This window comes from Ruditapes philippinarum, unplaced genomic scaffold, assembly GCF_026571515.1.
Source record: "Ruditapes philippinarum isolate M1 unplaced genomic scaffold, ASM2657151v2 ctg2084_1_1_1_1, whole genome shotgun sequence".
Taxonomy (NCBI): domain Eukaryota; kingdom Metazoa; phylum Mollusca; class Bivalvia; order Venerida; family Veneridae; genus Ruditapes; species Ruditapes philippinarum.
The window spans coordinates 165,061-182,554 of record NW_026866378.1 but is presented as its reverse complement, the minus strand read 5'-3'; the positions used below and the strand labels follow the sequence as shown (position 1 = coordinate 182,554).

Sequence of the window (17,494 nt, the reverse complement as noted above, 5' to 3'; positions counted from 1 at the left end):
AACATTAGACAAAATACGGTTCCGATGTTTTCGCAAAACTGTTATGCCACTAATGTTACTTATATATTTTGTATAAATAAAATTTTGATGCTTTTAATGGATTTACTGAATAGTATTATTCAATGTATAGGTGTATTATGGTATTTTAAAAATTTAAAAAATATCTGCATTCATGTATTAATGACGCATTTTGCAAAGATCGTGTTATTTTTTTGTTGACTTCGATGAACATCTTAGTGTTTGAAATTATTTTTTGTCCGATAGTATTTTAAATGAATCATAACACATTTACTTTGGTAAATCGGCCAACTGTTAATCAGTCTAGTAAATCGACTGTTCATAAAAATTATCTAAAACACTCAGCCGGTTAAAATTCATAAGTACGTGTTTACAAAATTAAATTGGTCGCGCGGCTATGTCGCTCCTGAACATTCAATTTTGTAAATACGTACTTATAAACTTTAACCTATACATAAACTGACAAAATATCATCATATCTAAAAATTCAAATAGAGATTATATGTAGAAAATTATATGATTATGTTAGGATCCTTAGATTTTGAAATTGAGTAGCGAAACAAAAACAGAAAATTATGTTAGTGACAATGAAATCTTAAATCATTCTTCGGGTTTTATGTGCGAAATTCAGATTTTTTGTTTGTTTGTTTGATTTGGTTCCTTAAGCTAGCTGGATAGCTTCCTCACGTGAAAGAATCCGAAGTCCCTGTCGGGATTCGAACCCACAGCGGTGAGAGGCAAGTGGTAATTCATTTTTTATAATATATAAATTTGTTCATGAATTGTTAAGACTGATTGAGAAAATTGCATGCCATTGCACAACGTTGCATTATATGTCATTATGTATTGTTTACATACGTGTATTTGATATGATTCACGACAAAACTTAACGTTATTCTTTTTAAAATAACCTTCACATACATCAGACATGATGTTATTGGTATTAGTTTCGTAGTAAGCAGATCTATTTGAATATTTATTCTTAATTTATTGAACTTTTATAGAAATATTCAGGTAAGATAGTTTCACCCATTTGTTTATTTATTTACTCATTAAATTTACATTTTTTACGGCTGCGTTTTTATTGACGCTAAAAATTATAAACGAAAAAATGTCATATGTTCTGGATATTCTGGGACCTTATAATATTTAATGTGATTATGAACAGATAGACCGGTAATGAAAATAAGTGGATTTGTTTTAACCTTTTTCCCTTTTCAAAGCATTGTGTTATAGCCAGGATAAATGTTTCGTACCTGCAACAGAACTTATTATTTCCATTTGTAGATAATTATTGACTTTTGTTTATAAACTAACTTACTCGATCTATCATTATATTTGATACCTGAATAAATATACCGATTTATAGCTTTAAATTGACAGCAAATTAAAATACTTTCAATTCATGCACCGTTGTCTTAGAAAGGAAAATGGTGGACTTCGCATGCATCTTGGCGTGAAACTGATAACGATCGCTGATTAGCTTAATTATCTCTGTGACCCCTGCCAGCTTGATTGACAGGCGGCGTAATGTTTATTTTCTTCACATTAGCTGGTTTTATTTTACATTGCATTTAAGTGCATTTTTGTTGTTGTTTATATTTGCATTTTGTATATTACCAAAACCATTATTTTTGCCTTTTTTATTTGTTAATTTAACAGGTTTTATTATTTTAAACTTGTTTTTTTTTGCATATATTAAAAAGTAGGCCATTTTATTAACAGCTATTTTAGTTTTAAAATTTTATTCCAGACAGATTTTTAAAACCAAAATTGTGCTATTAAGAAATCGATTCTAATAAATTTCTGAAATATTTTTTTTTGTAACTTGTCTAACTTTTCTGGTGCAAAGTTGCCAAATTTATTATAAAATATTCTCTCTTTTTTCATTATTCCATAAATTGATTTCATAAATGTTTATTATGTTCCTGTTTATTTTTCACTTATGTACTTCGTACTTTGACATTTATTAGCTGGTTTAATTCTATTTACATTGCCTTTAATTGTGTGTTTTTGTTTGTTTATATTTGCGTTTTTGTATATTTCGTAAACTATTATTTTTGCCTTTTCCATTTGTCAGCTCAACAGGTCATTTGTCAATTCAACAGATTTGATTATTTTAAACATCATTTTTCTTTGCATTAAGGAAAAAAATAGGCTTTTTATGTTTTAAAAATTTTATTTCCAGACAGAAGTTGACGATTTTTCCCCCATTCTAATAAATTTCTTTAATTATATTTTTGTTAATTTCTAACTTTTCATGTGCAATTATTTTTGAAATACATTATCTCACATTTTTTATTTTAATAAAGTTAGGTTGGGCCACGAGAGAGTTCCTCCTCGTGGTGTGGCCTGGATATTACATTTCGCAAACAGTCAAATCCGTTATTTATTTTATTTACATCTACCTTTGGCGAAATGTAATAACTGAACGCTCTCAACAAATTATATTTCCACGGAGAAAAACAAAAACATTTTTATGTTAACGATTATTTTATTTTTAGAAAAAAATGCTTATTGACCACATTTTACCTATTTCGCAATTCCAATTATGTAATAAATCTCGTATAATAACCTAATAATCGACGGTTCTACCGTCGACGGTCTTTTGTTGTGAATATTTTTACATATATTAAGTCAAAAATGTATTTATTTCATTAAGACAATTAACTGATCATTGTTGAATTACAACTGAACAAACACAACATCTAAATTCTATAAATATATTAATAACCATTGAAAATTTCATTTTTTTTTATTATTACTCTATTTTTTTCATCAAAAATATCCGTTAATCACTCTAAACTATTGACATAAATCACTGAAAAGTGTTATTGCCTATTGGTCATTCTGTCTAATTTCGTATATAATCTGGAGACCGTCGATTTGTGTTATAACCTACTAATCGACGGTCTCCTACAAGTGACGGCCTTCGACGGTCTTTGGAGACCGGGGACCGTCGAAGACCGGAGACCGGAGACCGTCGATTAGTATCCCCCTACTCAATGGTTGTATACCGCCAATTTTCTGAAAATTTCGTGGATGGTAAAACGCCACTAAAATTTAAAATCATAAGTGGTGCCCTTGTCATGCGACTGCATAAACATTTGAACACACACATTAATAATGGTCATTTTGTTTGGTTGTAATAATTAGGTGGCACAGATCATCTCTCAATATTATCTATCATAATTTATATTGCAATTCTAGATTCAGGTATAAAACCCGGCGCCTCTCCTATTTTTCTAAACATGGCTCCCCCTTCTAACTTTCTTTTTATTTCTTGACCAATTTTAAAAAATTTCGTACCAAAAAAAAAGATTACTTTATAAGCTTTATAGGGATGCCTTAAAAATTAAAATGACCTAAGTAGAAGTATGGCAATGTTTGTCTCAAAGTTTATCATTATCCCCTCTGAAAACCACACTCTCAAATTCTGTAAGAAAAACACGGCGCCTCCTACTAACTTTTTAATCAATTTTCGTAAATGTGGTATCAAATAAAAGATTACTTAATAAGCTTTGTAGGGATGCCTTAAAAATAAAATGACTTATGAGGAAGTATTAATTTTTTTGTCTCAAAGTTTATCATTTTTCCTCTGAAAACAATGTTACACTCTCAAATTGGGTAAGAAAAACACGGCGCCCACTACTAACTTTTTTAATTTCTTAATCAATTTTCATAAATTTGGTATGAAATAAAAGATTACTTAATAACCTTAATTTCTAGGGATGCCTTAAAAATAAAAATGACCCAAGTAGAAGTATAAAAAAATTGTCTCCTCTGAAAAACACGCTCTCAAATTCGTTAAGAAAAACACGGCGCCGCCTTTAGATACTTTATTAATCAGTATTTTTTTCAAATAATAGTTAAAATAATAGTTTTTGTTTAAATTGATATATGTGCATATAAACTTCTTTTCAATTGAATGTTAGATCATGAATAAAATTACTCACTTGAAGTTGGTCATTTTACCATTAAAAATCTCCAAATCGGCGATATTTCTGAGGAAACAAAGGGTTAAATAATAATAAGTTCTTGCATAAGTTACATTAATCATTTTGTACAAAATAAATAAATCTGCAATTTTCATGTAATTTTTAAAAAGAAATGATTTTAATGATTCCTGGGGATCACATTTTTTCCACAACAATTGGCGTCAAGTGCCGTGTGGAAGCTGTAAAAGTTCCCCTGTACTTAACTTCAGTGTTGCTATATTTTTTCTGGTATGGTTGCCTGCATTCGTGTAATTTTGCTGTTTTTAATACTTCCTAGGCATCACCCTTTTCCCAGATTTTTATTGTTTCAAATCATTTATCAGGTCAAACTTAAATTGCTGTCCAATCTTGAGTAAAACCAACACTGACAAATTAGAAAAACTCCAGTACAAAGCCTTATATTATGCATTGTTTAAATGACTTCCCATTTTGATATCAGAGTCTCCTTAAGAATGTTATAAACTGTAGGCTAAAGACAAATACTATTGAGACTTTCAATGAGATTGAGAATATCCCTCGTCGGTTTCTATGATTTCCTATTTCAAATCATTTTTAATCATTTCCCGTCCGAGCCTTGCACTCTCCTTGTTTTCTTTGGTGTCATGTTGGGCTCCTTGCCGGTGGTCCAGTGTTGCTGGGTTGTGTTGTGGGATGTATTCATTGAATGCCGAAGTTTCACTCATAAGGCGGTTCACACCTATACGTTTCACTCATACTTTGTCAAATGTATGGACGTTTCACTTCCATTTTTAGTTTATGTATTTTTTTTAGATATTTGTTAGGAAACAAAATTCATTCCGAAATATTATTATACTCGACCAAATATTATCAAGTTTTCATCCCTAATGTGTTCAACTTCAAGAAAGCTACTGATTAATATCGCCCGCTTTGTACGCGAGATTATGAATACATTCAAAAGGTAATCTACTGAAAACAAACCTCTCAAGTTGCAAAGCTAGTAAATCCGTATGGAATTTAAAATCACAATCGATATACATCCAGTCAATGAAACCAGTTTTGTCCAAAACATGACCTTTTTATTTTTGTATATGTCCAAACTAATCAAATCGCAACAAACATAGCACGTGACTACCGAACGAGACGGTACTATTAATTATAATTTATCAACAAGCGCAATATCATAGAAATCGTGCCATCGTATATACTATAGAAATACGTATTGTATTTATAGATAATAGTAAAAAAAATCCCACGGCTATTTATACAATGCACAGTAATTTTTGTCGTAATTGTCTAAGTCAATATGACAATGCCATATATAAATATTTATGTATATTTTTCTTCTTTTTTATTTCATAATCTATTTTACTGTCCCCCTGGAAAAAATCATACTTAGTTCTAAGTTAAACCCACATACTGTTTGAAACTTATATTGATTATATGTCATGTTGTTACTATTGTAAACTGACTGGAAAATAAAAGTGATTGTTGTTGTTGAAGTCAATAAATTTATTTTCATTATTAAGAGGGAAAGTTATTGAACTTAATGTTTCATTTTGTTGATTTTGATGGTATTGTTAATAAGAATTAATGAATTTGAAGAAAAGTATAATTTCCATAAAATGTTAAAATGTTACCGAATGTATAAATAAATTACAATATAACCCATACAGTACATCATCAGTTCAGAAAAAACCTGTGTTTTGAATAAATCCTGTTATTAGGAGTAAATATATTGGTTTCAATGAGGACATATGATGAATTATTAAATGATGATCATTATACTAATTTAAGGATTGAATTATTAAAGGTTTAAATGAAAGACAAAATTCAAGATATAATTATTATTATAACGGTAACAACATGAGCAAATTCTATCTATGATAAATCAAGAAAGATAATAGAATTACATAGAAATGAAAATTTCCATAAACAACACAAATCTTTAAAATAATAAACAATATCAGTATATTATTATCATTAATTTATTATTTTTTGTAAGTCTAAGGCAATGAAATGCGGAAAATGTGTATAAAAATGTTTCTTTATCAATTTATTAACATAACATAACATAACATAACATAACATAACATAACATAACATAACATAACATAACATAACATAACATAACATAACATATAGTTTATTAGCATAATATGTGTTTACATACATAGCCATTTACAATGCAAGAAATACAGACATGAAATTTTTAACAGAAGAACGTGGTCAATTAAAAAAAAGGATAAGTATATTGATAAAATGTACATTCAGTCAATTTTTAAAAAAAAACAATACAAGTTATCTGCAACTGTGACTATAGGTTTTCAATGGTTAACTTACTATAAAAAAATTGCGTCTCTTTGATCATTATATAGTATGATAGTATAAAATACTTACTTAATGAAATGCGAAAAATGTGTATAAATTTAATTCTTTTAAATTGTTTCTTTATCAATTTATTAAACAGTAGCCATTAAAACAGACTTAGGTAATTGTGGTGTTAACAGTAGTCTCATCACCTAATTAGTTGTATAAAAACTGAGACCATCAACTAACAGATTAACATCGCTATTAAGTCAGTTGTAAAAACACTGCACTTTAGCATCACCAGTTCATTAGTCAGTTGTTTATTGGACCATTCAAATATTTTTTAGACAACTGGCATTGCTAATAAAAATACACTAAATGCAAGAAAATCACACATAAATTCTTATCATTGACAACATTAAGAACTACATGTATAACTTTTCACAATTATATCCAGTCAAACATATATAATATATATTGAAAAAAGTCACTAGGCTTCTAATTTAATTTAAAGGTATTTCTGTTTGCAATGACCATTAAGATAAATTCCTTATCTACAAAGGTGCTGCATACATAATTCAGGGTATTAGTAGAAATTAGTTTAAAGATCATTTTCTTTTCGATAATAAAAATATAGAAACAGAGATATTATAGCCCAAGTTCCAACAATTTTGACATATATTGAAAGCACTATTCCAGCATTAAAATAATTTAACATTTTTTATCCCATTTTCTAAAGGAACAAGCAATTATCATAGTATTGCAAGCAATCCATAAGTCCCCTACCGGTTAGAACCCCAGCAACATTCTGATTTCAATTTTACCAGTGAATAAATGACACGAATGAACTTAAAGCTTTTGAGTTCTAAGTTTGTCTATTTCACAGTAATGTGTTAAGTTTCCCTGCCTAGTAAGGAAATTATGTTTATACAACCTTGTCATATTATTACGATGTGGGATTTTAAAGTAAATCCTATAAGGAATGAAGAAGTTGGAGTAAAAAATACCAATTTCTCGAAAAAAAAATCTAAGTTCAAGGGGGGCATAATACTGGAAAAAGTCTTGCTAGAGTATTTAACCTTCTCAAAAATGTTGAGTGATAATAAGAAACAGATATATGAAGTTTGAAGTACAATGTAGATACATTAGGAAATAAAGAAGTTATTTAAAAAAGACGGTTTTTTTTTTCATAAAAATTCTAAGTTCAAGGGAGGTAATACTGATAATTTTTGTGCTAGAGTTGTAAACCTTGTCACATAAGATGTGGTTGATGACCAGAAACTTATATTTAAAGTTTGAAGTAAACACCTTAAGAAATAAAGAACTTATAGTGAAAAAGCTTAAAAAATTTAAATCAGAAACCTTGAAATTCAGGCTATTTGTTGCCATGGCAACCAGAATTTTTAACATAGGAAGAAAAGAAAAAGATGTGCATAATCTGCAGACTGCCATCCATCCATATTTTAAGTTTCATAAAAATATTTTCAGTATTTTTTTAGTTATCACTGGATCCAGTTTATGTGTTAAATTTGCCATATTTTCAGACTATTTGTTGCCATAGCAACCAGAATTTTCAACATAGGAAGAAAAGAAAAAAACGTGCATAATCTCCATACTGTCCTATATCAAGTTTCATAAAAATATTTTCAGTACTTTTTTGCGTTATCGCGGGATCCAGTTTTGTGGACGGACGGACTGACGGAAGTTCTCACAGGACAGTAACTATGTGGCTACTCTATTGTTCTCTCTATTGTTCTTTTTAGCCACACAAAAGAAAATAGCCACATAAAAGCATTACGGAATGAATGACATCAAAGAGAAAGAACAGTTACCTACTGTCCCTCTAGCCACATAATTACTGTCCTGTGAGTGCGGACTGACAGACAGACGGACAGACAGACGGACGGACAGACGGACGGAGGGTAATCCTAAAGTCCCCTCCGGTTAAACCGGTAGGGGACAAAAACAAGTTTACTCAAAGTAAATATTGTTTGTTGTTTCACATGAAAATTGCCTATTGAGTCCATGTTTACAAAAGATCAAATAATTTGTTGTGTGAAAGTGTCTTTTAATCAAAAATATAATTTCTTTATGTGGAATAATGTGATAGCCTTCATTGTAATTGCATCTATGGATCAAAGAATAGAAAAACACCTTTATTTCAAAAAATCAATAAATAAGAATAAATATCTGAAAAGATAGATGGGCCAACATAAAGAGATCAAAGATCTCTCCAATCAAGTAAAAAAAGTAAATAACACTTTAACAATTATGATATACACACTTAAAAAGTCCTGAGTTTTAAGTCATTGACAACAAGTGAAATCCCCATTTTTAATTCATTTTTGGTAAATTTAAGGTATATCTCAGTATTTCAGTATATCAAAAGTAAATCATAAGTATCAGAATAATTTTAATATAAAAACTAAAAGGGAGTGGAACGTCTTGGTGTGAGCCGTCTCCATAGTGAAACGTCTGTCTACTTTTTCAAACTTGTCCCAGTTGAAAATTTCTGGATCCAGGCATACTGTAGCCGATGTATAGGTGGTTCTTGATAGCTTTCTGAAATTGGATAGTTTAAATTAAAGTCAAATACTCTCCAGTGTCTGTAAAAGGGTAATGGAAATCATTTATTCAATCAAACGGTATGAGGAAGATCGAGAAACACTGCCAGCTCGATTAAAATAAAAAACCCGTGAATTCATTCCGTTTATTAAAAAAGCTTTTCATTTAGAATATCTTTTTCGCGATTAAAGTTCCTGTAAGCAAGTTTCACATTGTGTAAACTTTACAATATGGCGTCCTAAGAAACGAAAAGGTTGTCTTTAAATAAATGTAAGTTTTCTACGCATAGTGTGAGTCTGATTAATTGTGTTGCATATGACATCAAACAGCTGAGATTTTACAACAAGTTGAGTTCCAAATCTTTATTTTCTAATGCAGATACCTTGAGTCCTGGAGTGTTTAATATGTGCATGGAATTTTGTAGTCCAAATAAAGGAAAATTATAGCAAAATATACATAGACGTAAACCGCGGATTTGAAGCTATTTTTTACATTGGTCAAATCCGCTTTAAAGTCTAAAGATATCTGTTTAAAAGTCCATAACAAAATAAAAGAATAATATGAAAAAGGCAAAGCCTCAAACAGGCTTCGCGAAAGTTGCCGGACCGTCGGACATGTCCGGCAAAAATCAGGCCGGTCCGATATTTTTTTTCGGAGTTCCGGACCTTATATCCGGTACGAATACCGAGATATATCCAAGACCGATCAAGACCGAGTTTTCTCCCTTGAATAAAAAAATGTAAAACGAGTTTTGATTCGCCGTTTCATTATAAGTGTCCGATACATACGACTGTCAATAACCAAAATGTCGGTGTTACTACATTATTACGCTGGCGCTACGCCCGGCAAAAATCGTAAACTATCCAATGAAGAAAAAAAAGCGAAACAAAAGGAATACGAGTCCAGGCGCCCGCCGAGAAAATTTGTGGGTAAATGGAAAAATGGCCGCTTTGATCATGAATGTTTTGATTTCCAAACAGAGTCCATCCACAGGTGCTTGAAACAAACTTTTTTAAGTTTTATATGGGCTATATACTATATATCTTTATATACATATATAGACTGGTTATGTAAAATATTTGAATATATGTGACTAGCGCCTGTGAGTCCATCAATCAGGATAAACTAATGTTTTATTTAAGGGAATAAAATTGTGTTGCAAATCTTTAAAAGTTGTTATGTCTTTAAAAAAAACACCAAGGTATTACCATATACATATATTTGGGGGAAAAAATTCGGTCAGACAAAAGTTCTTTCGGTCAGACAAGAATTGAAAGTTTGTCTGACCGAATGTCAGGCAAATTTTTCAGCAGTTTCGCGAAGCCTGCTCAAAGCGAGCTCGATTTTCTTTTACCGTGAGATAGTTAAAATAATCGTTCATTTTTATTTTACATTTTCCATTTTAAAATTGTCATTCGGTATTTTATACACTGCTTCCGTTTATTCTGGTTCCCCCTTTCTAATATGAAATTAGGTGCTACCTATGGCGCGGAAAAATCTTATGAATTATAATTTTAGCATAACATGTTTAGTGTACATGTAAACCAGATCTTTCTTGCAGGTATTTTGTACCATAAACAAAACGAATAATTTGAGGGTGTTCAACCTATCATTGGAGCGATCGGAATATTCCGAAAATCTCCGAACTGTGCATGCGTCGGCGTTTGGAAAATCCCGTCCACCATTTTTAGCTCGACTTTTCTATGAAAAGGGGAGCTATCCTACTCGCCCCGGCGTTGGCGTCGGCGTTGGCGTCACACCTTGGTTAAGTTTTTCGTACCACCCCACTTTATTTCAGAAGTATTACAAGTATGGCTTTGAAACTTACCATACTTGTTCACCATCATAACCTCCATCTACAGACAAGAGTACATAACTCTGTCAAGGTTTTTGACAGAATTATGGCCCTTTTTTGACTTAGAAAGTGTATTGAGCTTGGTTAAGTTTTTTGTACCACCTCACTTTATTTCAAAACCATTGGAGGTATTGCTTTGAAACTGACCATACTTGTTTACCATCACGACCTTCATCAACAGACAAGAGGACATAACTCTGTCAAGGTTTTTGACAGAATTATGCCCCTTTTTGACTTAGAAAATACATTGAATATGGGTAAAATCCACTTATTGCCTTAACCCTTTGAGATATTGCTTTGAAACTTTTAATGCTATTTCACATCATTACCCCCATCTGTACGCAAGAGAAGGTAACTCTGTCAAGGATTTGTTTTAAAATTAAGGCCTTTTATCGACTTAGAATCTTGGTTAAGTTTTTAGTACCAGTCCACTTTTTGACTGAACTGTTTGAGATATTAATTTGAAAGTTGGAATACTTGTTTACAATCATGATTCCCAAACATGTCCAGGAGAAGGTAATTCTGTCAAAGATTTTATTTGAATTATGGCCCTTAACTGTCAATGTTTTGTATTATAGGCAAGCACTAAAAAACTTAAAAAATCTAAAAAAATTCATTCCTATCCACTTGTTCACTTTACCATAAATTATGTCATATAAACATTGCTGTAATATTCAAGGGTATCAAACAACTAGTTCACTTTAAAAATACAGAGATTCTTGTATTGCCTTTTACTGCAAAAACTTTTTTTATTGGCAAGCAATAAAAAAGTCGAGCGCGCTGTCTTACGGACAGCTCTTGTTGTTTATCTCTAATCACAGTTTTGGTTTTAACGTTATTTTTAATGTGCTTATTTATCAAAAAGTATATGTTCAAGTAATTTTTTATATTTTATAATCGTTACTATAATTCTTATCAATGAAATGAAGGTTTATTTTCTGATTTTGTACATAATTCTTTCACCGGAAGTGTTACTTAGCATGCGTCTGCTAGCAATAGTCTGAATTATGTAGACGCCCATTAAAAGCGCTCTGATATCTATATTTAGCTCAAAAGGATTTCAAAAAGGCGGCACCCAGTTAACTAAGGATTTTTTCACAGCTCATTAGGTATAGGATATATATTTTTTGAAATTTTCATTTAGTTTTAATTTGATTTCATTTCAATTGATACGCTTCATACATGTTATATAAGAGCGCTACAGCCCTCGCGGGGCCTTTGGCCACGCTCGGGGATTTCCGCGTATTATGGTTCCTTTTTAAGTGCGCAGGACACCAGTCTACGCTTCCGTTTTCAGTCAGAGTACATCGGCTTTTATCGTTATCTTGTAAATCGAAAAGTTGCGATGTGTCCAATTTGGTACTTCGGACGAAAGTTTTCAAAACCATCACTTAGCAGGTACTCGTAAAGCTCACTTTGCGAGCAGGCCCTTTGGGCCAGCTCGTCGAGCTCGCTATAAACATTCACAATCATTCAAACTCCCCATGTAACATGTTACAAATAATGCTTTGGTATTCATAATCCAACCACATGGCATCCTAAATCACAGGGACCCAGCACAGTGTTGGGATAGTGTAAAAAGTAATTCTAAAAAAAAAATATATACTGTATATATAATATATAGACAAGGGGTTGAACTCGCCAAATCGGCCGAATGCCTCTAGTCCAGTATAAGTCAAAATTGCAAAGTCATTCTTGCGCAAATCATATAAAGCTATATATCAAATGGCAGCTAAATGACATCACTAGACGTTGACAATAACATTACTGTCCCCACTTAAACCGTTTTTGAACAACAAACCGATATTTCGGATGAAACATCGCATTTATGCGAGGTCGGACACAACCGTGCAACCTGTCCCCACTCGATTTTCTACGTGTAAAAACGCAATTCCAAACCATGTCATTATACCAACCCGCAATAAATCGATTAAACAAAACAAAATAAACAACTTTTTAGAGAAAATGGTATTGTGCGGTCGTGCATAAATTTTGATGTGACGTCATAAGCGTTATACAAACATAGTGTAAAGATGATCTGAATGTTAGCATTATACTCTTGGTGCATCAATGAAAAATGACTCTCATTGAATGAAATAATATTATGCTCTCCAGAGGCTTGCATAATATAATTTTATACAGCTTGTGCAATAAATTCAGTATTGAACTTTAACTCACTCATTCAGTATCCTCTATACACCAGTTAAAGTATCAAAATAATATGAGCCATGTCACGACAAAACAAACATAGTGCATTTGTGACCAGCATGGATCCAGACCAGCCTGCGCATCCGCGCAATCTGATCAGGATTCATGCTGTTTGCTATCAGTGTCTCTACTTGTAATAGGGTTGGTAAGGGAACATCATGGCTCCTGATCAGACTGCGCGGATATGCAGGCTGGTCTGAATCCATGCTGGTCGCAAACCCATTATGTTGGTTTTGTCGTGACGAGGCTCAAATGATTTGATATCAAGCATGACATGTTCAGTATACATGTAAACCAGACCTTTCTAGCACTTTGTAAATAAGAAATGCAGGTATTTTGTATCATATAACAAAAACGAATAAATTGGAGGAGTTCAGCCTATCATCGGAGTGCTCTGAATATTTCAGGAATCTCCAAACTCCTCAAAGTGATTGGCTTCGCTGTGTGAATCGAAGCAAAGGGAGACCGCGGCATTGGAGTTTGGAAATTCCCGTCCGCCATTTTTTATTAAACACAGAAGACTAGCATGTCTTCTAGTAATATCTGAATTATGTTAGCGCTCAAAAGCGCCCTGATATCTTTATTAAGCTAAAAAAGATTTCAAAATGGCAGCAATGATTTCAATATGGTGGCGCCCTATGTACTTAAAATTTTTCTCAAACTCGTTAGATGTATATTTTTTTTTTTTATTTTAATGTGATTTCAATTTAATTTATTCATGTCATACATGCTATCTAAGAGCGCTATAGCCCTCGCAATGCCTGTGGCCCAGCTCAGGCTTTCTGCGTATAAAGTTTATGCTGAAGACCTTAAGCAAGGAATTTTGGCTAGACGCAGCTATCTTTAACATTATGATTTTAGGATGAACGTCACGATATGACCTATATTGTGTCGATGTGAAGTAAAACCCAAAAAACAAACAATTCAAACGATTCAGCATTGTCAGCCATGTTTGTTTCCAAAGTAAAAGTAGGCCAACATTCATATATCAACAAAGCTCACAATGTAAAATGATGAACACATTACAATTACACTTTGAAGGACTAATACAAACAAAAATAAAAAAATGATAACATTAAGAATACTTTGATTGTGTTAAATTCCTGAAGCCAAAGTAAAATCTGTTGCAAAGTTTTATGCACATTTCATGAATGGCAAAATCAAGTTTAAAGTCTGTTTTAGTGCAGAGAAATGCTATTTTTTTGCAACAAGCACAACAAACTTGGTGGGGAGCAGTGGCCAAGTGGTTAAGGTGTCTGCCTCTTAACCCAAAGATCATTGGTTCGAGCCCTACTCAGGTCACGACCATGTTTCTTCATATGACACCAGTACTGGTTGGAAGCAGACTTGAAAGTGATTAATATAAGTTGCAAGAACTTTTTTTGCAGTCGAGCTTAAATAAATATGTTTAAACCAAACTTGGTGGTCCTACTCAGGTGCAGGTTTGTGGCTGAAATAATCTGAGGTCTTCCTCCACCAGTAAAGCTGGAACATATGACCTATTATGGGTTGGTGTAATGTAAAACACAATCAAACGAACAAACCCAATTTTTTTATTAACTTATTATTCTACTGTATTGCAGGCAAAAATAAACACCATTAGTTCATAAGAAGACACCAATCTGACATAGACAATGAGTAAGCAGACTGTAAGGTTAAAGTATGCCTGTGATCAGGATAAATCCGTACTGATCAATAATTTTGAGGCCCGTGGTTGGATACCTGTAAGTCCAGATGATGACTGGAACTTTTACTGGTAAGCAGTACAATGTATTAAAATATAGAATTTCATTAAACTTTTTGGTTATTATAAGTAGTTTCAAAAAATTTGAAATCTATATAAGGCTGATATACAGTAAGTTGAAAAAAAAAATCCTGTATATTACTAGATTCATTTGACTGCAGTAAAAACTGTTAATCTAATAGCAGCCTAAAGACTCTTTGTTAATGGGAACATGATTATAACACTTGTCTGAGCTTACTGTATAAGTGGTAAAATAAGCGACATAAAAATATTTGCGAATTGAGGAAAATTGCTAAAATTTTACATTAATTTAAAAATAAATGACTAACGTTGATTATGAAATGCATTATAATTATGTTAATGAGATGTTAAATGTTTCAGGGCAAATGTACAGAGTATTAGAAGTGTGTTTAGTGTAGATAGTGGTTACAGATTACAGGATGATCAGTAAGTTTACCTGATTATATATCAAAAACGGGTCTTTCTAATTTAGTGCGTCATAAAAATAATATTTTGTAGAACCGTAGATGTGTAAAATTTGTAAGTTTTGTGCATGAACAGGCTCAGTCAATCCAAACCTGCATCATTTTCAATTTTGCAATTTTTGGCATTCTACACTTACACTGTCGGATACCCACAGTCAATTAAAATGAAAGATGTATTCAAGATGAATGTTAATGGCTTGGCCGTTGGTATTTGACAATGGGCATTCTATAAGGTTTCCATTATATTTTTTCAATATTTGGAGAGACGGGGCTATTGTCACCAGACAATCACTTAATTTTGATGTCTTTCACAATTAAAAAAAAAATAATTGAATTTGCTAGTGCATTTATGAGGACCCGTTGATTGCAATCTACCATATGAAAGATGTACTTTTAGATACACTTCTTGTAAATCTGCCTTACAATTATTCAAAGCAGTTGCAAATCAATAAAGATGTTTTTATTAGAAGCCAATATTAAAATCATTGTGTTTAGTTCTTGCAGCAATTGTTAAATTTCGGATTTAATTCCTGATTTAAGATGCCTGATGGCGATCAATTTGTTCATGGACATAATAAAAAGTATTTGGTATAATATATATTGATAATTAATGGAAAATTATTTGAATTATACAGGGTTGTCATAAGAAAACACACTGATTGTTGTAGGTGATAAAAAATGACTGCTTCAAATTTGAAAAAGAACGTGTGAGAAATATTTTAATGAAAACTCTGATAATAGCCAGATATTCATAAATTAAAGCAATATTTTATGTCAGTTTTAGCTGGACTATCCAAAAAATAGGGAGAGCTATTGTACTCACCAAGGCGTCTGTGTCTGCGTCATACTTTGGTTATGTTTTGCATGCAAATTGGGTCTCCCGAATTACTGAAGAGAATGGGTTGAAACTTCACACACTTGCTTGAAAGTATAATAGGAGGTCACTGTCCAAGAACTGTAACTCTTAACATTTATTTTGGCAGAATTCTGGCCCTTTTTATGCCACCGCAGCATCTGCGATGCGGTGGCATATAGCGATTCACCTGTGTGTGTGTGGGTGTGTGTGTGTGTTTGTTTGTTTGTTTGTGTGTGTGTGTGTTATATAGATTATATAGTGAACTTAAAAAATCTTCTTGTGAAAAACCACTATTCCAATTTCAACCAAACTTGGCAGGATTGATCCTTGGGTGAAGCGCTTCCAAACTTGTTCAAAGAATTTCATTCCATGCAGAAATCTGGTTGCCATGGCAACCAAAAGGAATTATAAGAATAAATTAAAAAAATCTTCTTGTAAAGACCCAAAAGGCTTAGAGCTTAGATATTTTGCATAAGGCATTGTCTGGTAGACCTCTACCAAGATTGTTCAAATTATAGCCCTGGGGTCAAAATCGGCCCCGCCCCGGGGGTCATTGATTTTCACTATATATAGATATAGTAAAAACTTAAAATACCTTCTTGTAAAGACCCAAAAGGCCTAGAGCTTAGATATTTTGCATAAGGCATTGTCTGGTAGACCCTTACCAAGATTGTTCAAATTATAGCCTTGGGGTCAAAATCGGCCCCGCCCCGGGGGTCTTTGATTTTCACTATATGTACATATAGTAAAAACTTAAAATACCTTCTTGTAAAGACTCAAAAGCCTAGAGCTTAGATATTTTGCATAAGGCATTGTCTGGTAGACCTCTACCCAGATTGTTCAAATTATAGGCCTGGGATCAAAATCGGCCCCGCCCCGGAGGTCATTGGTTTTCCTAAAATGTATATAGTAAAAACTTATAGTAAAAACTTTAAAACAATTTCTTCTAGCAATTGACAAATGCTAGAGGTTAGATATTTGGCATGAAACATTGTGAAGTGAACTTCTAGCAAGATTGTTCAAATTATAGCCCTGGGGTCAAAATTGCCCCCGCCCCGGGGGTCATTGATTTTCAATATATACATATAGTAAATAAAAAAAAATCTTATTGTCTGAAGGTACAAGGCTTAGAGCTTTAATATTTGTTAAATGATATCATCTATAGGTACTCTACCAAAGTTGTTCAAATTTTGCCTCTAGTGTCAAAATTAGCCCCGCCCCAGGGGCCATAGGTTTTCCTTATATGTATATAGTAAAAACTTAACAAAATCATCTTCTCTAGATTTACAAAGGCTAGAGTTAAGATATTTTGCATGAAACATTATGTAGTGAACCTCTAGCAGGATTGTAAAAATTATAGCCCTGGGGTCAAAATTGGCCCCATCCCCAGGGGTCATTGATTTTCACTATGTACATATTATAAAAAATTAAAAAATCTTCTTGTCTTAAGGTACAAGGCTTAGAGCTTTGATATTTGGTATATAGTATTATCTATTG

General features: G+C 32.4%; 1 protein-coding gene across 2 annotated transcripts in view; it reads left to right on the top strand.

The window, feature by feature from the left end:
* Positions 1-9,019: 9,019 nt before the first annotated feature.
* Positions 9,020-17,494, top strand: part of LOC132732331 (polyglutamylase complex subunit TTLL1-like) — a 50,218-nt gene continuing 41,743 nt past the window's right edge. Inside the window, exons 1-3 of one of the 2 annotated variants that reach the window (XM_060718733.1) lie at positions 9,020-9,119; positions 14,496-14,668; positions 15,038-15,103. In XM_060718733.1, coding sequence (XP_060574716.1) covers positions 14,547-14,668; positions 15,038-15,103 — 188 coding nt within the window. In that variant the 5' untranslated portion in view covers positions 9,020-9,119; positions 14,496-14,546. Of the gene's footprint in view, positions 9,120-9,176; positions 9,196-14,495; positions 14,669-15,037; positions 15,104-17,494 lie in introns of those variants that run through there. The other variant, XM_060718734.1, reaches the window with a different exon arrangement.